The sequence below is a fragment of the Ambystoma mexicanum genome, chromosome 9, assembly GCF_040938575.1.
Source record: "Ambystoma mexicanum isolate Mex_15411 chromosome 9, UKY_AmexF1_1, whole genome shotgun sequence".
Classification (NCBI taxonomy): Eukaryota; Metazoa; Chordata; class Amphibia; order Caudata; family Ambystomatidae; genus Ambystoma; species Ambystoma mexicanum.
Genome location: NC_090931.1, coordinates 1,087,039,372 through 1,087,065,386, shown reverse-complemented (window position 1 = coordinate 1,087,065,386; position 26,015 = coordinate 1,087,039,372). Strand labels below are relative to the sequence as shown.

Sequence of the window (26,015 nt, the reverse complement as noted above, 5' to 3'; positions counted from 1 at the left end):
GGACCTCAAACAAGGGGTTCTTCCAGTCCCCCTCCCAAACTCCAGCCTCAGACAGCAAAAAACAATGTGGACGGCATCCGGGTCCACAGCTCTCCAGTGGGTAACAGTCTTGTCCTTCAGTTTCAGTCATGCGGGCCAACTTTGTAGACCTGTGGATAATTTTGGTAGTCTCCAATGGGTTCCGGCTCCCTCTATGCCTCCACTGCCCCCCACAACTCTTACAGATTGGGACGACAACTCTTCTAGCAGAAACCTTGGCCCTCATCGGTAGCAGAGCAGTGGAGAAAGTCCCCCCTCGCAGAGAGGGTCGGGCTTCTATTCACAAATGTTTGCAATTTAGAATAATAACCAGATGAGCCTGAGGGTGGTTCTCGATCTATCCTTTCTCAACATACACCTACCACTTCAAAAATTCAAGATGGTCATGCCAGCACTGATCGCACCGTCTGTGTGGGGGAGATTGTATGTGCTGGACCTCAGTGATGCATATCGCCACGTCCCAATTTGGCAGCACATCGAAATTATCTCCGGTTCACAGTGATGAGCCGCCATTTCCAGTACATGGTGCTCACGTTCGGTTTGAATTCAGCCTATCAGACTTTTAACAGACTAATGAATTCTGTAGCTTCCATTCTCAGAGCCGAAGGTCACCATGTTTATCTGTACCTGGAAGACTGGCTAGTCAGATCAGCGTCGCCAGGTGCAGTCCAGGTTACAGCACAAGATCTCATGGACATTCTTTATGAGCCGGGGCTCTCCATCCTCCATCTCAAACCTCAGCTTCAGCCCAAATAGTCGTTGGTCTTCCTGGGTCTGCTGTGGAACATGCGGGAGGAAAGGATTTTTACTACACAGTAACTCTTGGTGGTTCCAACACCTGTTGGAGATTATGGATGATGTCTCCTGACTGTCCCAGGTTCCAGGCTCACGAGAGAGTAATTCAGTTGAACCTGGCATATTCATCGAACCAGGAGACAAACTTTCGGGCCATCACAATCACATTCACAATACCGGCATGGCATACCTCCACCAAGATCTCTTATGGTGGAACCAGGAGAGCAATCTATCCACAGGCATGCCTTTTCTACAACCTACAGCTTCAGTGACGATCACAAACGATTCCTCTCTGGAAGGCTGGGGGCCACCCTTGGCAGCCATTCGGTCCACGGCTTGTGGGCAGGCAGGGACAAGGACAGCCACATAAATATGCTAGAGCTGAAAGTGATACAGCTAGCGTTGAGGGCATTCCTTCCGCTAGCCATGAACGGAGCAGTCTGCATTCAGATGGACAGCTCTTCATGTATGTACAACATCAACAAGCGGGGGGTACCAGGTCCCCTCCCCTGTGCAGGCTAACAATACAGATTTGGGAGTGGCCTATCTTACACAATATCCAGCTATCAGCGTTCCATCTTCTGGCAGACAGCAATCTGGAAGCAGACAGGCTCAACAGACTGGGAGAGCACAAATATGAGGGCAGTTATGTCCCCAGATCCTGCATTTCGGGCATGGGGCCATCCCACAGTGGACCTGTTCGCCACGGAGCACAACAGGGCGTGCAATCAGTTTACCTCCTGGATGGGCAGGGGCTGCGGCTCACTGTGGGACGTTGTCACCTAACGTGGGATCACCTTTGGGCATATGCGTTCCCGCCGACCCCACCGATACATAAAGTCATGCACAAAATCAGGGAGGCGCAGGGCCTTTGTCTCACTCAAGTGGTGCTTCTGTGGCCAGCCAGGGTGTGGTATTGAGATCTAGTGAGGTTGGCGGTGATCACGGGGGTTCCCCATCTCACGCAGCAGTTGGGTGCAGTGGTACACTCAGCTCTGGGGGAAGCTAGCCCTTGCGGCGGGGCTCCTGAGAATGTGGCAATGCAGTATTTGCAGCGGTTGCAAGAGAATTTACAGACCATCCAGAAAGCAAGGAGGGACTCCACAAGGAGTCAGCATAAGAGTAAGTGGACATGGTTTTGGTTTTGGGCAAAGGATAAGGAGATAGACCTTATTAATTGCTCCCTCGACAATGTTCCGTCTTTCTCAGCGCACCTCGCCAAATCAGGTTTGCAGGTGAACACGTGCCGCACCTATCTGGCAGCTATAGAGGCATACAACAACTCAGACACCATGTCATATTCCGCGCCCAACCCGGTGGTTATGAGGCATATCACAGGCCTAGCAAGGCTATACCCGCTGGTCAAATGCCCTCATCCGGCCTGGGATTTCAGTGTAGTGTTAAATGCACTAGCGCATAAACCATTCAAGCCCATCGCTACCACAGACATCAGATTAATCACCATCTAGACAGTGCTCTTAGTGGGGCTCACATCAGCTTGGGGGGTCAGTGCAATTCAGGCCCTGGTGGCCTCGAAGCCTTACACCATGTTCCACAGAGATGAAGTGGTGCTGCGCACCCAACCGTCGTTCTTACGTAAGGTGGTTTTGTCATTCCATTTGAACAAGGAAATTGTTCTACCCACTTTCTTTCCTAATCTGAAATCAGACGCAGAGAAGGTCATGCATTGTCTAGATGTAAGGAGAACGCTGAAGTTCTACCTTGACAGGACAAAAGAATTTTGGAAAAAAAGGATGTGGTGTTCATCACCTTTGGTGGATCACAGCCAGGCTGTCTGGCTTCAAAAGCCTCCATTGCAAGATGGATGGTTGCGGCGATCCAGGAGGCCTATAAAGGCAAGAACAAGGAGCGTTTAGTGAACCTACATGCCCATGCAATAAGGGCCAAGGCCACTGCAGTGGCCCTGGCAGGTCATTAGCAGGACGGCGACATGGGCATCCCGATCCGCCTTTTGCAAGCATTATCGTCTAGACAGCAGTGCGAGGTCAGACGCGTCTTTTGGCCAAGCAGTAATAAATAATCTATTTGCATAGGGCTATACTCCTCTCCTCTCTAAGGGCTAATCATCAGTTGTAAATGCTCATACAGTATGGAGGAAAGGGGACGGGATGTAGGAGTAATTACTAGTTACTCACCGTAATGACTAACCTACTCCTAGTCCATAGTCCCCTTTGCTCCATACGACCTTCCATCCTCCCCCCTTCAAATGTAGTTAGTAAGTAGCTTAATCTGGCCGGAAAGAGAACCTGAGGGTATTCTCCCAAGTAGACCTCGAGAATCCCCTATTCAGGTGGCCAGGGAAAGGCTGGCGCTCTGAGATCCCAACCCTCGGAGTGGACGAGCGAGGGAGGATCGCCTGGGTAAGAGAGGCCGGGGTTATGTTCAGGGAAATGCCCAGAGGGAGTCGCAGTATTATACCGAGGAGGAAGGTGAAGGGGACCAAGTCCCTGAGGTTTTCTTTGGTTATTACACTTCTACCTCGCTTCCACCCAAAGAAGCTCCCTTAATAAAATCCATTCACCCCTACACCTCTAGTAAACACCAATTGGGAGCCAAACCCCTGTTACACTGGTAAACTACCTCTCCCAGAATCCCTGTTTTCCTATGTCTTAACCGAATACTCTGTCATTTTCCTTCCCGCCCCTCTGATTATTTCCTGCGCTCCCAACCTGCTCAGATAAAAAACTACCGTTCCCACAATCCCCCTTGTTTATTTCATGATTAAAATCCTGTTAATTCCTGTTTGCTTCACAAACCCTACCAATCTCACCCTTCTGAAGTGACCAACCTCCCTAGAACGAAGAATATAACTTCTCATGGCAAACCCCCACTTTTTGATGCAAAAACTTTCTTACCCTGTGTAAGACGGCAGACTAGCCCTAGAGCTGTTTACCTGACACTTCCCGACGCAAGAGTCAGGCAGAGTCAGGCAATTAACCAGAATCACACACATCCGACAGCCTTTTCCTTTACCCACATGGATAAAAGGTGGAGCACAAGAGCACAAGACGAACAAGGCAGACCGCATTATGTGAAAGCTAACTCGGCACGGCAGTTCAAGAGGATGAGAAAGACGGCGCATACCGAGTGGGTGACAAGGAGAGAAGCGACCTTGCCCTTTCCGACCAAGGCCTGTGAATCCTCTGCAGAAGGAATCGTAACACCACGAACAACAGCCAGAGTGTGTTGCAGCAGGTGTCAACAGTACACAAGACTGTCCTCCGCTGATAACCAAGCCGGGGAGAGACGCTTGTCTCCGTGGTACCAACCTGACTCCAAAGAGAAAGAAAGCCAAGCGGTTCATCACAGCCGGTCAGTCGAGGAGAAAGTCGATAAGAAACTGAGCTGTGTTGAACGAAAAGTAGCAAACGGCTAATTGAACTTTGAAAGCATAAAGAGCAATTGATGTGAAAGGGGGAAAACCAGCAATGTAGGAGTCGGGCACCACATGGGGGGCTCATTCAGGAAGCTCTGGACGATTACCCATGTATTGAAACTACCAGAACCAGAAGGCCTTGTGAAAGACGAGAAGAGGAGTCGAAGTAGCCATACAGGGGATTTGTAAACTCCTCTCTACAGTTGAAAGTCTTTGGCCGACAGATGATTGTGAAGTTAAGGGAAGCGAATCCTGTATCAAAAGAATTGGGGAAGTGAATCCTGCATCGTAAGAGTTGAATGGAAACGGTGCGGTTGACAAGATTGGCAAGAGTGAACCCGAAGGTGGGATGCCGATGAAAGGAGGCAAAGTCTAAAGTCCTGAAATTACAGTGTGTTGACCAGAATGAACCCGGCCGAGCGATGTCCACAGTGAGCTGTTTAGCAAAAATTGGCAAGAGTGAACCCGACTGAGGGATGCCGACAAAAAGGGGCAAACCCTGAAGAGCTGTTTAAAAAGACATTAAGATTTGTTAATGCAAGAAAAGCCATAGTGAATCCGAGAGAGGGAGGCTGACATCTGAGACAGGTCCGAGCCCGAAAGAGGGAGATCCAGGGTTGAAAAGTCATCACCCCAAAGCCCATTGTGAAAAGGAACTATTTGTTTGTTTTGTTGAATATCAGGCCCTCGAAGGCAAGAGACTTTTGTTGAAAAGAGACTTAACCATCAAAGAACCTGATAGCTGGTACGGAACTGTCGGCTCATGCTGGGAAAGCTCGAGTGTGTGCTTTGCTCAGGAGATCCACCTTGTCCTGTGCTTTAAATGTGCAGGAGCGAGAACCCTGGCAATCACATCCCGACTTATTTCTTAACACTTCTTTCTTAATTTGAATGCTCGAAAATCCCACCTTGCCCCATGCTGAAAATGTGGGGAAGGGAGACCTCAAGTACTGCATCCTGACTTATCATTTGCGAACACTTCCTCCTTTCTTAAAGAATATTATCCCACACTTCTGTTTGTATTTAGCGTAAGGATTGGCAACAGGTTTTTCTTAGTATATTCCCTTTTATTTGCCACTAGGACTGCCTTATTATTTGATGGGCAAAGCTTACTCCCATCTTACATTTAGGTCTAGTTTAGGCGTTTTCCCAACCTACCGTTGCCTTAATAAACACCCTTGAACTGTGATCACTTGTGTCTGTCTTTACTGTTGCCACCATGAATTCCTTACAATGGGCCTCATTACGAGTTTGCCGGTAAAAAAACAAGATACCGGCATGCCGTTGCTACCGTGTTCATGTAGCACTGCTGCCGGAATCTACGGTAGATTCTGAGTCAGTGTGCATGCACATTCCGGCATGCCGGTAATGGTTGCACCGGCATGCCGGTAAGGTCCCCAAAAACACTGATACCGGCATCCTCAATGCCATAAGTACCGGTACCCCGATGCCAGTAATACCGGCACCGAAGCGACGTCATCGCGCTGGACTGGGAAATGCACTGGCAGGACATCTTTAAAGACGAAATCCATTGCAATCCTCAGCCTACAGCACCTGGACCAGAGAACTGAGCAGTGTGAAAGCAAGCAGAGGAAGATGCCTACGAGGCAAGGCACAATCCATTGCAGAAAGCAAAGGTTCAGTGACGTCAAGCTGAAAATGCTAGCTGATACCTTGGTGCAACACGCTGATGTTTTTTTTTGCACAGACCTGCGCCGGGGAGCCCAACTACGCAAGAAAGCTGATTGGGAGGAGGTTGCCCAAGAGGTCCCTGCGGTGGGGACAACACCCCGGACTGTACTGACTGCAGAAAGTGGTGGGATGATCTTCGGCTGCAGGTCCGCAACTTGCTCTCTGCTAATCGCAGCCAGGGCCTGGGCACAGGAGGTGGACCACCATCCCCAATTAAACTTGCCACGTGGGAGGAGACGTGCAGCACTGTGATAAATATGGAGGGAATCAAGGGAGTTGGTGGCACCGAGACGGGTGTCCCAACATCGGATGATGACGTTAAGTGACCCTTGGCGTAATACCAAAGTCACAACACACACCTCCAACCCCAACTACAATGGCAAAGTCACAATGGTAAGTAGATGAGAGCAAACACATGCCCCATTGCCCCCCACTTAAAGCCACCTCTGACATAACCACAATGTCCCTGCCACGAATACAACCAACAAACCCCAATGACATAACCCACATGAGTCCCCAATTGCCAACACAAGCACCATCTGCATGTGCGCACACACACATACACATCACCGTACAGATGCAGGCCTGATCACTGTGCCATCTCATGGCATGGTGCACACATCACCACCACCAATTGCACACCTGACTCACCCACCATGACCATGCACGCAGTGTAAACATCAATGCATCTATTCACATAATGTGAGCACATCTGTCCCACATCTAAAGAACACATGGCATACAGCCACTGATTGGTAATCTGAGCTGTTGTTGTGGACTTGTTCAATTTAGGCAAGTTAATGTTCTTCCTGGTATTGGCCAGCGGCATCTCAAGCGACCCCACAAATTACAGAGTTATCTGACCCCCACTGCTTCCCACTCCTAGTTCCATTCCTGCTTCGAAGTCCTCGGTTATGGCTTCTTTCATTGAACAGGCGGTCAAGCCACCTGCTACCTTGCTTCGCAGCCCCGCTGCCATGCTCAATGGGGGTAGTGAGTGACTACGATCTCGCGTTCAGATCAAAAATAGAATCCACACTGCAGTTAAAAAAAACAATCCAATTACTAGGTCACAAAAAGAAGCAGACTAAAACCCAATTAAAATACACAGGCTATCCAAAAGCAGAAACAAAAATAAACAGGTCAAACAAAAAAAAGTTTTTAAAATCCAGTCACAAAAATCCAACGAAGTAGGCACAATCACTTTGTCCTTGTTACTCTTAGTTCCTTGAGGCCTTAGATTGCGTTCCTTACATCTCTGTAACAGTTCCCCATGAACGCCTCAGGCACTTCTACAATCAATACCCACATCTAGAAACTCACTGTGCTATCTGAATTTGCCAGTGTAGTTTGTTTCTCGGCTTCAAGGAGAATGATTGTCAGCGCTCTAATGTGTTATTCAATACTACAAAAAACGAACGCAGGATTGGTATTGGGAGAGCCTGGAAGTAATAAAGCACCCTCGGGAGTATCACCATTTTTATAGTGGCCACCCTCCCCATCCATGATATTCGAAGTGGGGTCCATTTCCCCAAATCTTCCTTCACCTTTTTGAGAAGTCGTAGGTATTTGCTTCCTTACATCAGCGATATAGCTTTAGCAATATTAATCCCTAAATATCTTATACGATTCTTGGCCAAAGCAAACAGTAAGTATTGAGGTAAGGCGTACCTCTGTGTCTGCGAGAGTCCTAATGGCAACAGCTCTGACTTCCCCATATTCACCTTGAGACCCGCCACTGATTCTATTTCTACCAATTCCGATGCCAACACCAGTATAGATGTGTCGGGGTGTAGTAAGGTCAACAACATGTCATCTGCAAAGGCGGCGACTTCATGTTCCTCTCCGCCAAACGGGTTGCCACTTATTTCCACTTTCTGCTGAAGTTAGACCAAGAGGGCTTCTAAATATATTGCGGAAAGCAGTGGCAACATGGGCATCCTGCCTTGTTCCTCGTCCTATTTCTATTCTACGGAATATTTGTTAATCGATAAACGCATTATGGGAGCCTATAATTCACCTCTACCATGCCAATAAATTTGGTCCCTATCCCCATCCGCCACTCCACCCAATCAAACGCCTTTTCTGCGTCTAAAGACACCAGCACCGCCGGGATACGCTTTGTATTGACCTTCTCTATCAAGTGGATGACTCTCTTTGTATTATCTCATGTGTGTCTGCCCCTAATAAACCCATATTGGTCTGTATTAATTAAATTTGAAAGGAGAGGCGCTAGTCTCACCACCAACACCCCTGGTATACTTTCAGATCTATGGTCATCAACTCAATAGGTCGATAAGACCCATATTTGGTTAGATCTTTACCCGGTTTCCCGAATACCACCACTTTCGCCTCTGTCATAGTGTTAGGACTTCAGAGCCAACAACTTGATAAACAAGACACCTGGATGCTGACCAGACAGGAGTCGCTGAAGAATTCTTCCTACAATTGCAACTTTCTGCTGAATAGGTACCAGACAGAAAGATCCAATAGTTGGAAGAGGAGACACACCGTTGGAATCGACAGCTAGAGAAACACACGATAAGTAATCAGTATCAATGATTTGTATGCAGTGAACAAGACTAACACATTGACAAGTCGCACCCACATGCAGTAAGAAAGTAACCCCAAGAATAGTGTATGCTGGAGATGATAACGCCTTCGGGTATTCGGGAGAGATTGAGTACCTAACAAGAGGAGATATAAGGAATAAGACCTATTAAGATGACTGCTAGACCATAGAATGAAGAATCTTATTCAGCAACCAGAAAACAGTCTTACCAGCATTGGACAGTGTTCTACTCTGGGAGCGTGTTGGTATGTTTTCGGTATAGATCCAATGGTATCAGAGAAGAAGGATCCGTGAGGCAATCCCAAAGTCCCAAACAACCTATCCCGACGGCACGAGGACGCCTATGCAGACAAAAACAGTAAGTGTCTCTAGTCTCTGCAGTAATCCGAGAATAAATGGTACAAAGATGTTCTTGGCAGTGGTTCTTTCTGATAGCCAGTAGATGGTGTGCAGGGACACAACAAGGGTGTGTAGAAGTCCATAGTTCGAAGACTGTCAATTTGGCAATGTGCGAGCAAATGATGTACCAAAAGGATCAGGCAAGAGGAAATCCGTAAAACAGAAGGTTAGATTTGGCAACTTCCGGGCTATTGAAGTACAGTAGGGCTAGGCAGAAGGCATTCTATCAAACAGAAGGGGCCTCATTATGATCCTGGCGGTAAGTGGCAAGCGATGCCGGTAAAGGATTACCAGCAACGTTTACCGCTCCGGCCGATTATAACCTGACAATGCGCAATTAACGGCATTGTAATTAACGGTGCCGCTAAAAGCGCCAAGGGCGCGGGCACGCGACCTCCCATGCCGTGAATACCGGCATGGCGCAAAGTGGGGAACATGACGAGTCGGGCGGACATGCAATTAACGCCATTGTGATGGGGCGTAAAGTACCTTACCGCCATGGTGCTAATACCGCCATCGCGGACCAACCGTAAACGGCCATGTACAGTGTTCCCAACTGCCACAGGTGCACACAATCCACACAGGTGGAGGCTATACAGACTGGGCAAGCACAAAAGGAGCACACACCACCCCTTCCCACACCCAGTCACACTCCACAATGATCCCAATACTACTAGCAATGCTGGGACTGGAGGACTTGATTGCAGTGGAAGTGCTACAACAACAACAACAACAAAAACAACAGGCAGCACAGAGGAGACGCAGGAGGAGAAGGAGTGCAAGGCAGGGCCAGCATGCCCTACCAGCACAGCCAGTGGCACCACGCAGGCAGCACCCAATACCACGCACCAGAGCCAGTCCATTCATCCTAACCGCTGAGCAGATCCACACCCTGTACCGTCTGGACCGGGACCCCATCACCACCATTGGGGACATGATACATGACGACATTGTCAGCCCGAATGAAACACGCACTGCCATCCCACCCCTACTGAAGGTACTGTCTGTGCTCCACTTCCTGGCCACAGGCACCTACCAGCACATAGTGGGGCACTTGCATGGCATTTCACAACCATTATTCTCACGTACGTTGAACCAAGTGCTTGATGCCCTCTGTTAGGCAGAAACCTGTGGAGTTCCCTTAGGGAACACTGCAAAAGATTTAAGACTACAGGTGTTGGCAGTAAACCCACTTGGTAGCAGTCTGCACCACCCAGATTTACCTGGTAGCTGTGGCTGAGCAGTCAGACTTCTCTCAAGAAGAGTTAGACAGTATGCAAAGTATACACAATAGGCACTCAGACACAATAATACAAGCAAACACTGACCAGAGCTTTGGTATCAAAGTATATAATTATTTATTTAAATACACACGGTTTGAAACACTCCAGCACTCTTGTTGTAAAATATTCTAAACACAGTTACTATTGTAATATGTACACCCCTTTTTCCTTATCAGATAAGTCACAGTAAAACACCACTTATTTTCATACAGAGGTGAGCGGTTAACTAGATGGCACTCCAATAAGTTTGTGAGAAAGGGAGGGAAAAAGACAGAATATGGAAAGGTACACCACTCTAAGGTTCGGGAACACTGTTAGCAAGGCAGAAGAGCAAAAGTCACTGGTGAGCCAAAGTCCAAAGGCTGGGCCCACTCTTAGAGAGAGCAGAGCACAAATGCGCCCAAGATCACACAGTTACACTAGGCTTAGAAGTCTTGCAGCGGGTTCAAAAAGAGTTTAGAGAGGCTTAGGAAAGTTTAGCCAAGGTGTCCCAGGCTAACCCAGGTTCGAAAGCCAGGGGCTAAATCTACCTCGTACAGTCGGTAGCAAGGGAAGCCAGGCGGGACACAGTAACTTAAGTGGGAAGGATCCTCCAGCGGTGGCAGTTGTTCCTGGCAGTGGGTGCAAGTTGCGTCGTCGTCCAGGGGAAGAGAAGATCTCGACTTGGAGGAAAGATGAAGGACGTTGCACTACCAGGGAAGAAACCAGCCGCAGAGTTTTCCGGTTAAAGGTGGTACCTTTGTTTCGCGGTCGTGGTAAAACGTGGTATCCCGGTTGCCGGGGTGCTTGGCACAGGCAAGGCGGCCACGAGGTACGTCGGGAAGGCGAAAACACGGTGAAACTGGTTATCCCCACCAGTCAAAGGAAGAAGACTCTCCGGCGGGAGATCTCCTTTGTCGTTGGGAAAAGTGGTGAGGCGGTCCAGCAGGGCTCCGCCGGTGGTGGCGTTGTGGCAGGTCGGCTCAGCTTCTCCCTCGTCGGATTCCTAGGTCCTGTGGCGACTTGTGAAGTTCCAGTCCCCAAAGCCCTGCTTTTATGCAGAAAACCCCCATTCACTCAGCCTAGCTGTCACTCAAACATGCTAAGTGGTGAGCCGGCCGGCTCACCGCTTGGGCCAATCAGGACGGAGTGCGACTTGAGTTGCCTAGGCAACTCAGTCCAGGGTGCCTAAATTCCCCTCCACCCCTCCTAAGTACCCCAGACAGAGTGGCACTACTTTGGAGGGCTTCTGTGGAGAAGCCCGCCAAAAAGTGGAACAAAGGGCTCGACTTGGGTTGGAGTCACAGAAGAGAACACAAACGCCATTTTAGAATCAAGTTTTGGCAAAAAATACCAACCGGAGAATTAATATTAATTAAATAAACCGGCGGTATGTTCGAGGCTACCGTAAATAATTAAATAAAGATAGTAGCCTAAAACAATGGGAAATCCCATAGGAAAATATTTGCGGTTGAATATAAAAAGTAGTATCCACTGCCACCAGCCAAAACTCGATCAGGGGGGACGGAGACGTGCCCCCTCGACTAACAGACCCTGGGGCAATGGAATTGCCCTAGCCAGTACGTCCACAATATGATGGTTTGTACTGGTTCTGTTCAGAATTTAAGACTAGTAAAGTCAATGGTGACTTTACATGCCCTGGGAGACAGTAGTCAGTCCCAGGGTATGGAGTCTATACTGGGGGTTCACTATGACACCCCTGTGTCACTGCACTGAGGGTGCTGTGTAACACACATCACAAAAACACATGAAGCCCTATGGAGTAAAAGACCCCATAGCCCATTAAACACATCTAGATTCAAAGAAACACACTCAAATCATGCCCAAGAGTGAGGGTAAAAGAGTCTCACTCTTGGCAGGAGATAAAAATAAACCCCAAAAATCCAGCAAAGCTGCTGGGGGACTCACTAGGTTAGGAAATTCAGCCTAAACAGAGAATTCTCCCTAACACCCTCCTCAAGCACACAAGATGGCCACATTTCCCTACCACGGTCTGCCCAGGAGATCTCAAACACCAAAGTAGGTTTCCATTCATTGGCTTGCGATACCTAGTTGCATTGGCGCCATCGACTGCACCCATGTGGAGTTGGTGGTCCCACATGCCATGGAGGTAGCGTACAGCAACCGTAAACTATACCACTCAATCAATCTGCAAATGGTATGTGACTCAAACAGGATCAGCACACATTGTTGTGCCCGATTCCCCGGACCTATCCATGATTCAATGATCCTGCGGAACTCGACGGTACCACACTACATGGAGCAACATGCAGGGCAGAGATCCTGGCTTCTCGGTGAGTTGCATGTTATGCCCATGGAAATGTGATGTGGGTAGGTGATTGACGTATACATGCATACTTCACCTGGCTGCGAGTACCAGAGGTAATGGATTATGCTCATGCCCCAAAGCAGCCCAGACTGGACCTGACACATGACCACATAATGCAAGATGTAAGCAGCCCTACCATGTAAATGAAGCAGTGTCACAACCATTCCACAGCCATCTGCATGTGCACTGTACCAAATCGGATCGCATGCCCCTCATCAAAATGCAGCTACAAGCAATGACTATGGCCAATACACAGCACCAAACACCATCAACTAAAAGGACAGTCCCCCATATCTGCGCCCAGGTACGATTCAGTTTGTTTAGGTGTGCGATACAAATACCACAATACAATACAATACAATACAATACAATACAATACAATAGAAAGGAGTCACATGAGGGTCAAAAACATCAATACACCACTACACTGACAAAGAGGCCCAACTGAATTGAATGACACCTTTTGTTGTGCGTAGTGAGATCATCATGAGGCTGACATCAACGTTGCCAGGATGAAAGCATACTAATCACCGGACATCTGCAACATCACAGAAACAACCAGTGTGGACTAACACAGTGCATGGGCACTCACAAGGAACTTGATCCCCCTGCGCCCACTAGTAGATGGCATGCAAACCAGTCCATAAGAGGAATACACACATAGCAGTCACATCGTGTGTCTCCATCCATGCATGGAAATGGGCTTGAAAATAAGAAATACATGCATGCCACGTTGTCACTCAATGAGGTCAAATATGATGTGGTAACTTACACATACATCGTTGCCCACATGCAGATGATGCAGGCTATCTCTTCAAGAGGTGGCTCCTTACCACAGTCCAGAACCCGCAGAACAGGCACGAAGAGGACTACAATCGTGCACATACACGTACCCTTTGTGGTGATTGAGCAGACATTTGGCCTTTTGAAGGCATGTTTTCACTGCCTCAGCAGGTCTGGTGGGGCACTCCTGTACAGGCATCAGGAAGTGGGCAAGATCGTCATGGCATGTGTCATGCTACACAATATGTGCATCAGACGGAATTTGCCTCTGCCCCCTGACGCTGAACTGCAATCACCTGACAATGAGGATGAGGAGGTTGGGGATGGGGCAGCACCTCAGGGACTTAACGATGCACAGGAGGGACGTGCCATGCGTCAGACTCTGATCAACCAATGTTTCCAGCAGACATGGACGGGGGGGTAACATGGAGATGGCACTCGGGGCACAGGGTGTGTCCGGGACATGCACACTGTAGACTGTTACCCAATTAAGCACACGTACGCAATAAGCAATGCCCACACATGTGAATTCTGATTAACCAAAAAGTGTATTGAATAAGCAAAACTAAGTGAACAGGCCCTTCACCCCACACACCCACTCCCCCCTCCCACCTCAACTCCCCAACACACCCACTCCCCCCTCCGACCTCAACTTCCCAACACACCCACTCTCCCCTCCCACCTCAACTCCCCTACACACCCACTCTCCCCTCCCACCTCAACTCCCCTACACATGGTGTGCAGTACTGTGCACCAGTGGACCATGTGGCACCAGTACACAAGGCTGTGCCTACTGGCATCCCCCTCTTCCAGCACCAGGTGCACCCCTGTCTGATCGCCGTATGTTCCTGCCAGACCTGCGCACAGGGCTGGTCCTGGTGGAACTGGCAGCCGAGGATGTACTCGGTTGCTCAGATGGACGCATGTCCCGCATTGCTTGCACCATCTCGGACAGTACGTGCCGCACTGCGGCCAGTTCTGCGCATATGTCCTTTAAGCTGGACTCAATTGCTGACCTCAGGGAAGCAGCACATTCACGCATGTCCTCCCTTGCACTACCACATTCTGTAATGTGCTGTGTCAAGAGGCCAGTGAGCTGCTGCTGGCACCTTATAATGTCCTGGATCCCCTCTTCGGTGTTTGGGGCTGGGGTGGATGGTTGAGGGGTGCCCAAAATACTTTGTTCCCCCAGCACAGGTGTGGTTGGGCTGGGAGTTGCCGGCCACAAGTTAGCCGGAGATAGCCCGTGCATGCTGGTGTCGGGCAGGCTGCATGGGGACTGGTGGGGGGAATGCAGGGGGCCAGTGGGGGGAGTAGCAACATGCAGCACATCCCGTTCCTCGTCATCCAAGATTGCTGCTGTGGCAGCTGTTTCCCCAATGGTGCTGCTTGCAGCCGATGCAGTCCCTTCTGTCGCAGACACTTGGCTGATGCTGTCTGTTGTGGGTGCAAAAGTGTTGGACGTGGAGCACATTGGTGCTGTGGCCTGTGGTGTGCTCTTGGCCTTTTCGTGTCGTAGGGGTTTCCTTATGCCCCTTGAAGTGGAGGGCTGGTGTTGTCCCTCTTCTGCCCTGGCCTTCTTAGCTGTGGTGGCACCGGTGTCGTCATCGGCGCTGTCTGATTGTGTGCCTGTGGGGGACCAAAGGAGGGAGAGGGTTAGTGATGGGTCTACAGGCTTTGAGCATGCATTGTGGTGGCTACATTGATATGTATCGGTGGATGAGTCACATTGGAGGGAGTGACATACAGGTTGTCTCACTCTTGGATGGGTGATGCATGGAGGCATGTGGGTAGCAACAGAAATGGGGTGCATCATGCATGTGGACAAGGTGATGCTCTGCACTGCCTGTAGGCAGTCTTGTGCTTACGTGTCTGGTGGACCCTGATATACATCATTGCACTTCCCATTCATCTGGACATCATCGTGGTGGTATTGGCATAGTGAGATTTGAGACACCTACCTGCATCGGCTGATGATGGGGCTCCTCTCTCCATGTCCCCAATTCCCTCTAGGGACTCCGTGCCTATGGTGGAGGCACATATCTCCTCCCATGGCTGGAGTTTTAGGGGCGACTCTGCACCTCCACCTGTCGCCATCCCAAGATTTCTGATTGCCGCCAGTATGCTTCTCACGCGGAGACGTAGGTCGTCCCATTGCTTGCGGTATTGTTTTGGGGTGCGGGGTGTTGTGCCGACAGCACTGACCCTCTGGACGACCAATGCCCAAATCTGCTTTTTTTTTCTCAGCAGCGCCGGTCGGGTCATCTCTGTTGCAAACACGACGTCTGCATGCTCCTGAAGGGTTTCAGCCAACATGGTCAGCTCCTTTCCTTTTAGAAGCGTTCCTGGCGCAGCCGATCTCCAGTTTTCTTCACAACTTTTGGCATTTTCAATTCAGACAGGTGGTGGTTGAGGTGTGTGGGATTTCTGGGGGTCAGATGTCTCCTGGTTGTGGTGGATGGCAATGGATTGTGTTTTTAAAGTTGGCCGCCATGCTCTTTCCCGTTCCTGTGTGATGACGCTACTTTCCCTGATCCGCTTATTTGCGGTCACCGCTAATAGCGGTTGCCGCTAATGCCGATAGCTAGGATGCCGGAGGTGCTATTTGAACTGCATACGATGCCGGTAAGGGGGATTTTTCGGCTTTTAGTGGTATGGCAGTGATTTTATTAACGGCATAGCGCAAAGCTCGTGCCCGCGAACTCCTAATGGGCCGCTTTTAGCGGTCTATTGCCAGCACGGACACAGTAATTGCGCCATGCCGGTAATGACCGATACTTACCGCCAGGGTCATAATGAGGGCCAAGGTGTGGTTTGGCAACTTGCAATAGGAGGAATGGGTTGCACATGCAAGGCACACGGTGTTGCAAAGTTGAAAACCAGTGCGTATACAAGGCACGAAGCTCTGCGAGCTTCAAGGTCTGCATGCACCAGAAACAGCGCGGCGGGATGAAAAAGCCGCATGCACTCGGCATACAATGCTGTGAACCAGGCACAGTGCGGCGGGATGGAAAAGCCGCTGGCACTCTGCAAACAATGCTGTGAATCAGGCACAGCGTGGCGGGATGGAAAAGCCGCAGGCACTTGGCAAACAAAGCTTCAGAACGAAGGGGCCGTGCGCACCAGGCACGCAGTGCTGAACATGGAAGAAAACGAAAATGAAGCAAAACTAGGACAGGAACAGGGACTTGGAATATGAAATACAAGGTGTCGGCAACATGAAGCAAAATAAGTCTGTAACTTCAATCAGAAGCAACTAGTCCTGGGTTGAGGGTGGGCTTTAATTTGCTGACGTTACGTGTTTGGGTGTCACATGATTTACTGCAGGTAGCCGCACAGCGTGGAGTTGGTTTACCCTGTTGCCATGCCAACCTGTATCGTGCTAGAAACGGCGCTCTCCGTTCTAAGGCATGAGAGCGTACGTGTTTAGATGTTGTATATTGCCGTACTGTGTGTTTTATACGAGCAACCCCACGTTTTTTAGGCAACTTCTGGCCATGATTCCTGACACATAGTCACCTTTACTCCCCCTTTAGCTGCAATTGAATTAAATAACCCTACCAGCTTTGGGGTCAACTTGCTTGCATACTTCTTATAAAATACTGTTGGGAATCTGTCCGGCCCGGGCGCTTTATTGATGGGTAGTTCCCTGATATCTGCCTCCACCTCATCCTCCCTTATGTCCCCTTCAAGGCAATCTCTACATATACATTTTATTTTCGGCATTGATATATCTAAAAAGTATTGTTCTATAGCCCGTGGGTCCAGCCGCCCGAGGCATACAAAGTTTCATAAAATTTGGCGAATGCCTCCAAAATGGTCTCAGACTCCATGACAAACGACTCATCAGGTTGTTCAATTTGCTGGACCATTCTAGCCGCCTCTGATACCTTGAACTGCTGAGCCAGCAACTTGTCTGCTTTGTTGGGCTGTATGTAATATATCTGCTTAGTTGTTCACAATGATCTCTCTGCATTCCGGGCACGCAACAGCTCCAATTGGCTCTGGAGTTCTTTTAGCCTCTTGTGCAATAATGTATTCGGCGCTTGGCTATAGAGTGCTGGTTATCCCTTAATTGGGTCTCTAAGTCCTTCTCCATTGCTATTCTCTGTTGCTCACTCTGAGCTCTCATCGCAATGCGTTCTCCTTGCATCACTGTCTTAAAAGCATCCCAAATCCCCTCTGGCGAGACGTTTATATTATCATTAGCCTGAAAATACTCTGGAAATTATCAAGCCCACAACCCACTACACTGCCCACGTTCCTTAATCGATACCAGCAGTGGGGCATGATTCTTCAATGATATTGCACAGAGTTCTACTTCCTTTTTTTCCCCCCATCAGCCTAGTTGTTACCCACACGTAATCTATTCTTGACCAAGATTGATAAATTTGCGAGAAACACGCGCAACCCTTCTCACCCCCTCCTGGTCCGCCATACATCTCGTAAAATCAGGTTGTCAAAGCTTTCCTTCAATGCCCGTGATGGAGGTGATGCTCCCTTCCCAGCTCCGGTACTTCTATCCTTCTTAGGATCCCATGCCAAATTAAAATCTCCCACGAGTAAAATCTCACCCTCTGCAAACCCCTCCAATTTCTCTGCCACCTCCTTCAAAAAACTATCCTGTCCTGAATTGGGTTCATAGACCATTGCCATGGTAATTTGTTCATGCTTCAATTGCACAGTTACAAAAAGATAACTTGCCTCCGCCTCCGCCTGGACCTTCACTAATTTAGCCCCAATCGTGTCTCTGAACCCCATCAAGACCTCTGAGGACCTCCCCACCGCATTGGATTGGTAAATTAGGCAGATGTAATAACCAATTTGTCGGCCTTCTTTATATGCATTTCTTGTAACATCCACTCCTCCCTTCTCATTAATACTTCCACTTTTTTCTGCTTCACTGGGGAGTTTAGTCCCCTCACATTAAGTGATTTTTCTTTAAATACTAGACATAGTGAGAGCTTCCATATCATCCTTTATTATTCCTTAATCTCCAGATAATTTCACCTTCCCCCTACTTCTGCCCCTTTGTCCCCTTCCCACTCCCCAAACTCTCCAAACTAAAACCAAACCCCCCAACAACAAACCATATCAGGCCCATACCAAAGAACCTAAGATACATTTGGGGACCAACCCCAAAGCCTTGGTTCATGAAATCACCTGAGGTATTCCCCATCGAAAGTATCCTACCACCTCCCACAGATTCCAAAATAGTACACACCAGCATTCCGCTCCAGGTCAAGTAGTGTATATCAACCCCCTCTTACTGCCCCACCCACCTCCTGCATTGACTCTATCCCTTCACTTCAGCAATAATGTATCCCTGTTCCCCCTCTGCCCCTCCCCCCATGACTTCCTCCCCCGGGGCCCTTCAATCTTGCCCCTCTACCATCCAACCTCCCCTGTACCGTGGACCAGTCACACTGTCTCGGGCCTCGCTGGAAAGAAGGCCTTCGTCGCCTTTCTCTTGGCCATCCTCTTCTTCCAAATTCAACAATGTTAGGCCTTCTGCACACGTTTTAATTTGTGTTGCACTCCTTCGAGGCTGAACAGCAGTCCAAACAGAAATGTCCACTTGTATGAAATGTTTTTCGCAATGAGGGCCCACGTCACTTGTCCCATAGCTCTCCGCATTTTTCATGTTACCAGGGTCAGATCCTGGAACAGCTGCATTTGTATCCCATTCACTGTGACATTCTCTGCAGTTCTTGCTGCTCTCACAATATTCTCTTTCCTACCATATTAGGCAAGGGAAACCAGTACATCTCTAGGTCTTGTTCCGGGCTCCCTTCTCCTGGGTCCCACTCTATGTATTCTGTATTCGATCAATCCCAACTTCTTCTTGCTGCACATCCATCAGCAAGTTCCCGGAAATATTGTTGCATTGTGTTTTTCAAGTCTGCATTCAGGATTGTTTTACTAAAGCTTTTCACATGAATATTAGACCGACGTGACATGTTCTGCAGGTCTTCTGCCTGCAGTTCCAGAATGTGGGAGACCATAACCAGTTGGTGCAACAATTCACTATTCTGACGTACCTCCTCCGATGTCTCTGCCAGACGCTGTTCAGTCGCATCCACTCTTTCTCCTGGTGTCTTCACTTCACCCTTTACCTCAAACATCTCGCAATGCTAGAAACTGCTCTTGGAATGTGTTAGTCATCCTCCCCTCCATATCCTTGAGGTATTCCTTAAGATCTTCTTTGCTGAGAGCCATCTCCACAGATTCTTGGGGGTTCCCTTTATGCTCCTCAGTGTCTCCTTTCTTTGCTTCTAATTTGTCCCCGTCTCTCTGCCTACAACAGCGCTCTAGTTGTCCTTCCTGAGCCCCTGGGGGTTCCCTCCTTCTGGCCTGAGTGCCCTTCCCGTTTGCTCCTGGCATCTGAATGTCCTTTCCCCACCAACATGTATAGCTCAACCACACATTTTGGGAAGGATGACCGTGCAAATTACATATGACCCACTCTTTGTGGGACAGGCCTCTCAGTGGGTGGGCAGTAAGGTTTTGGTACCCTGGAGCCAGATTGGCACACCAATGTGCCCCTCTGCACCAAGGCAAGTTTAGTAAACAAAGAAAATAATTCAAAATGTCAGGCTGCCCTTTAGCGGGGCTGAGGGGCACCCTAGACTGCTGGGGCATTTTCTAATGTGAAGGGGGTGCAGCTCTCCACCCCCAACCCAATTGGAGGGGCGGCACATCACATTTATTCCTTCCTGGGGGCAGATAAGGGGGCAGGCTGTCCTGCACTCCTCCCTGGGCTCAGGCGTCCCTTCCTAGGAGCAGATATCTGGTCGTAGGGAGGGCTGCATGACATGGCACCTACTCCATTGCGGGTGGGGTGGGTCAACGCCCCATCCCACTAGAAAATTCCCAGTCCTTTTGGGGTGCCCCACAGCCCCCCCTAAAATGTGTTCCACCCCTCCTATCTGCCCCCAGGGAGGGCTGAATGAGATTCCCCCTCTTGCATTTGGTGTGTAGGGAGAGGGTCAACCCCCAGTACATTAGAAATTTATCTGGCGGTGTAGGGTGCCCCTCAGCCCCCACTAAAGGGCAGCCTGACATTTTGAATTTTTTTCCTTGCTAACTCAACTCCCCTTGGTGCAGAGGGGCACATTGGTGTGCCAATCTGGCCCCGGGGCGCCCAAACCTTACTGCCCCACCCACTGGGGGGTTGGGGAGGAGAGGGCCACTAAAAATTATGGGACAGGCCCCCCAGTGGATGGGGCAGTAAGGTTTGGGCACCCCGAGGCCAGATTGGCACATCAATGTGCCCCTCTGCGCCAAGGCAAGTTTAGTAAACAAAGAAAATAATTAAAAATGTCAGGCTGCCCTTTAGTGGGGGCTGAGGGGCACCCTACACCGCCAGATACATTTCTAATGTACTGGGGGTTGACCCTCTCCCTACACAGCAAATGCAGGAGGGGGGAATCTCATTCAGCCCTCCCTGGGGGCAGATAGGAGGGGGGGTTCTCATGCAGCCCTCCCTGGGGTTACATGCCCCTTCCTAAGAGCAGACAACTGCCCCCAGGGAGGGCTGCATGACATGACCCTAAGTCCATTTTGGGTGGGGGGGCAACCCTTTTCCATAAAATAAAATCCCTGGTGGTCCAGTGGGGGGGCACTCCTCCCAACACCAGCCATGATAGTTGTTTATTTCCCCCCCCCACCCCTGGGGGCAGATGGTCACTCATCCGCCCCCAGGGGTTTCCATACATGTGGCTCCATGCTTTAGGGCCACAGGGTGGAGGGGGGTGCTTACCTAGTAAGCTGCCCCCCGGCCCCCACCTCTGCAACATATCCCTGGTGTCTAGTGGCCATTGCTGCCCCCGGATTGAGTGTCCTGCGTCCGATCCGGGAGCAGCAATGCTTACAAACAGGGTGTCTTTGGAAAGGGAAGAATCTCCCCTTTCCAAAGACACCTCCACAAAAAAAAAATTCCCTGGTGTCTAGTGGTCCCCACCCCCCTCTCCGCTTCACATACCTTTGTTTGTGCAGCTTTTTATTATTTTTTGTTTTGGCCCCCCACCCCTGGGGGCAGATGGTCACCCATCTGCCCCCAGGGGTTTCCATACAAGTGGCCCCATGCTTCGGGGCCACGGGGAGGAGGGGGGCGGTTACCTAGTAAACTGCCCCCTCCCCCCACCTCTGTAACACATCCCTGGTGTCTAGTGGCCATTGCTGCCCCCGGATCGAGCGCCCTGCGCCCGATGCGGGAGCAGCAATCCTTACAAACAGTGTGTCGTTGGAAAGGGGAGAATCTCTACCAAATAAATCCCTGGTGTCTAGCGGTCCCCACCCCCCTCCCCTCTTCCCATGCTGCTTTTGAACCTTTTTATTTATTTTTTTAGCCCCACCCCTGGGAGCAGATGGTCACCCGTCCGCCCCCAGGGGTCTCCATACATGTGGCCCCATGCTTTGTGGCCACGGGGGAGAGGGGGGAACTTACCTAGTAAGCAGCCCCCCCCCCCACTGTAAACACATCCCTGGTGTCTAGTGTGCATCGCTGCTCACGGATCGAGCGCCCTGCGCCTGATCCATGAGCAGCAATGCTGTCACACAAGGTATTGTTGGAAAGGAGAGAATCTCCCCTTTCCAACGATACCTGCCTCGATCTCCGGCTTGAAATACAGCCGGAGATCAAGGCAGAGAGAGAAGGGCACTCATCTTCTCTCTTCACTGCAGCAGCCGAAAATGGCTGCCGCAGTGAATTTACTTTGTTTCACGCCGGCGTGTGTTACGCACGCTGACGTGAAACTGAAGGTAATCTAGCCCGCTGCCAGCGAGGGGGGACCTCCCCCTCACATAGCCCAGGGGTTGGATTACAGTTTTGAGCGATCCCTACTTTACAGGGATCGCTCAAAACAGAGTGCTAAAAAGGACGAGTTATCTCATCCTTGGAACTACGGAGGTAATGTCAAGGACGAGATAGCTCGTCCTTGGCACTGAAGGGGTTAAGCACCGGCATAGCCCAGAGATAAGTTCCAGCGCAACATGTGTGCTTTGGGAACAAGATAGTGATCACCATGGGTTCAAGATTCCAGTCGAGCCAACTCAGCCCTTCCCCACAAACCCCTCCTTGTCTATAAATTGAGTACCAAGAGGTGGTAATATTAGTGGCGTTTAGCAACTGGTGGAATCTGGCATAAAGTTCCACTTAAATCACTGAATTATTATTTGGATTACCTTTACTCTTGCACATTAACTTCTTGGCCACACGCTTAAACCTGGTTCTTCCCGGCAGTCCAACTACTGTGGACAACCATATGCCTTTTCCTGAGCTGCTGGTGCAAACCCCACTCTCCTTTACTCCTTGTTCTTAATAATTCTCTAGACTCAGCCAAGTGCAACTATTGCACCCCGCTCTCATTCTCAAAATACAACCTTGATCATCCTGTCCGTTCTTGAATATCCTCTTTATTCTCGTCACTGCCAGTTGATGACTTTTATAGCTTTAGCTCTTACAAATTCTAAGCAATGGGACACCCTACTGCCCTCCTCACACTTCCCTTACTAATTTCTTGCCTCCACAGTCATACTGTTCATCCTCTCCTCACTGTCAGACTCCCCACACTCCAGTAATGCTTAACTGGTGATTATGTGGTAAACCTGCACATTTCTTTATTTATAGTTTTATAGTTTTATAAGGCGCCGAAGCCCGCAAGGCATCAAGGTGCCTTTCAGATCTCACCTGCTCGTCGGAGTTGCTGTCGCTGGCAGAAGCTTCAGAGTCTGAGTATTCTGTGGTAGGTTCCTCAAATGTTCCCTTCTTCTTGAAGAGATGGGTCTGTTCTGGGGATTCGCCACTATTTCCGAGAACAGTCAAGAAAGAATGATGTCTCCCCTGTGAAGCCCTTGTCAGGGGAAAAAGCCAGAGGGCAGAAAAAAACTATAGATACTGTTGAGCGTCGATCTGGTCAGATGAAGGAATTGATAACGTTCCAAAGGTGACGATTGTTGATGGGAGTGTTCTTCGGAAGGTATTCCAGAGTCTGAACATATGAAGTCCCAAAGGTATCCACCGGTTCAGCTGGTTGCCTGCCAGAGAGTGGTGGATGGCTGCCCATACAAGAGGATAGCAGTAGCAAGCAGTAAAAGAAAGAAAGTAGAACAGAGTAGAAGGAAAATAATGGGGGATGGCTGGGCAGAATCCAAGATATGGAAAACAAGGAGCAAGAGATGGTGAAAGTCACATAATAGAAGAAACAAAAGGAAGCGAGTGCTGGTACGGTATACGTATGGAAAGGAAGGCAGAAAGCCTGTTCGCCCCGTGGCACTCGTGGAAAACTGCTGAGTGAGGGAGAGAGCGCGGAAGGCAGAAATGCCGACAACGAAGCAGGAGGAAAACTGGATAGGAGGACTGTCGGCGAGAGAACCAACAAGCGGAGCAGGAAATTACAGAGGAACTGAAGGCGAGCCGTCAGGAGAGAAAAGCCGACTAGAGAAGCAACATGAAGAAGAGAGGTACGCCGGCTGAGGATGTTGGCCTTCAGAAGGGACTGAGAGGGATAATCTCTGAGGAATGCAAGCACTGAAAAGGAGACAGGGTATCACAGAGGTTTAGCACAACAGGGGAGCGTTGGAACAGGATTAAATTAAAGTTGCAACACATGGGGAGGCGGGATCAAGGCACAGACACCTGTCTGGGTGCTGAAAGAGTAGGCTGCATCAGGAGAAACGTAACGGGCTGATTAATGGCGGCTCGTCCACCGGCTTCAAAGCTTCCAGGCATAGAATTTGATGACCGTGCCAACGTGGAGACAATAGACGAAACTAAACATCCTTTGCTCCTGTTAGCCATTTTTCCCCAGAAACTGTGAAAGAGCTGCCTCTCCTGACCTATTTCTACCTCATTGTTCTCTTTCTTGTTTCACTTTCCTTTGTTTCCTCCCTACCTATTTAAAGGTGGCCACAGCCATATCCATTTTAAGGAAAACCACCACTGACACCAACAACCCAGCTGCCTTTTTCTTTCCTCACTTTTCCAAAGTCTTCAAACATTTAGTCTTCAACCACATCACTGAATACATCATCATAATTATTACAATTATAATTGGTTTTATAACCTACTTAATACCGAAGAGGTTTCTAAGTGCGGATCCGGGATTCAAACCTGTGTTGCTCTGCGTCCTCTTGCTTCCAAGATGAGCACAGTTCCACTGAGTTATACTACCCGTGTATGGCAAAAGGATATGTTTGTCACTAGAAGGCACTGGATTGGCAGGTAACAAAGTCCTCTACAAAAAGAAGTGATCTTTCCCTCAAGCCTCCCATGCCACACCCCATCTCATGTATCCTTCCTCCTTAAATGCCTTACTCCGCCCCCATGCTTGCAGTCTGTTTGTTCTCTTAGACACTGAAGATTCAGCACTTCATTGCCTCTGCTGCCACAACTGCCAGACTAACCAACTGAGCCTTTGCCAAATCCATTCCTATCTCATCTTTCCCCTCTATCAAATCTCCTTTACATCCTCAGCTGGCTGGACTACTGTTCCAGCATCCTCCTGTGACCCCCACCAACTCTCAACAAAGTATTGAGCTTGGCTGCCTATACCTTCTACAAGTTACCACGATCCTCCCCAATCTACACACACCACCTTCTCTCAGGGTAGCTATCTATGGAATGTAACTCCCAATTAAAATTCCTTCTTCTTGTGTTTAAATGCATCCAGGGTCTGCCTCCGCTACCTGGCTGAAACTATTTCCCAAAATTCACTACCTCACATGCTTTGCTCCAACGCAAACCTTGCCTCGTCTTAACTACCCCATGTCCATCTTTTGTTTCCTCCAGCTTTTTCTCCTTCACCTTCCAGGCTCCCCTCACTGAAACTCCCTTACCCCAGAAATTAAGTGCATTCCAAGGGTGACTGGCTTCAACATTGCCCTTAAGAACAACCACCTCCTCTCTGAGGAGGAAGCCCCATAGTCTTATAGTGCTGTCAACATCCCTATACAATGATCTCAACCATGGTCACCTCTGGTCTGCATTTTTGCATGTATCGATAAATACTAAATTACTGAAAATATATTTATTGTCTGTCTTGTCCTCATTTACTCTATCTGCTTCTCCATCACCATACATTTAATGTATTAGCATCAATATAATGATTTCGTAAAAAACACTACATGCCCTTTGTAGAGCGCGACTTGCTGAAGCACTTTTCATTTTACTGTACAATGTTCATACATCGAAAGCCATTTTTTCGATGGGTTTTTTCCCTGAAAAACATTGGGGAGTGTGGGGAAGGAAATATAAGGATGAGGGAGGGAATAGAGTTAAATTAATAAGTGAAGTGAGATTGAGCGGGGACCCCCACCAAAAAGAGAAAACACATTTTTGATGGGTTTTTTCAAGAGGAAAAATCAGCAAAAAAACTGAAAAAATGAATGTCGAAAAATGAACATAGAACCTCTTTTACAATACTTAAACGAATTATTGTAGACTATTGTGGATTTCAGCGTTTTCAATAAATTAAGAAGAAACTGCTAACTATTTATATAATGGCCATTACAGATGCCAACCAAATATGTATGCACACATGTAATTAAGGAACACATCATATTATATTTTTCAGGTATAAGAAGAGATTTCACAAGTTTGATAAAGACAGTAAAGGCTTTATTACTATACTGGATGTCCAACGGGTTTTAGAGGTAACTCATATTCTTTATTGTTTAGTCATTTATGGTTTATTATGGTAGATTAGTGTTCTGTATATAATTTCA

At 48.9% G+C, this 26,015-nt stretch overlaps 1 protein-coding gene across 11 annotated transcripts in view; it reads left to right on the top strand.

The window, feature by feature from the left end:
* The window catches only part of GPD2 (glycerol-3-phosphate dehydrogenase 2), a 2,458,594-nt gene that overhangs the window by 2,074,174 nt on the left and 358,405 nt on the right, over positions 1–26,015 (top strand). For all 11 annotated transcript variants that reach the window (XM_069616409.1, XM_069616412.1, XM_069616410.1 and 8 more), the window contains one exon: positions 25,865–25,943. In XM_069616409.1, coding sequence (XP_069472510.1) covers positions 25,865–25,943 — 79 coding nt within the window. The remainder of the gene's footprint in view (positions 1–25,864; positions 25,944–26,015) is intronic.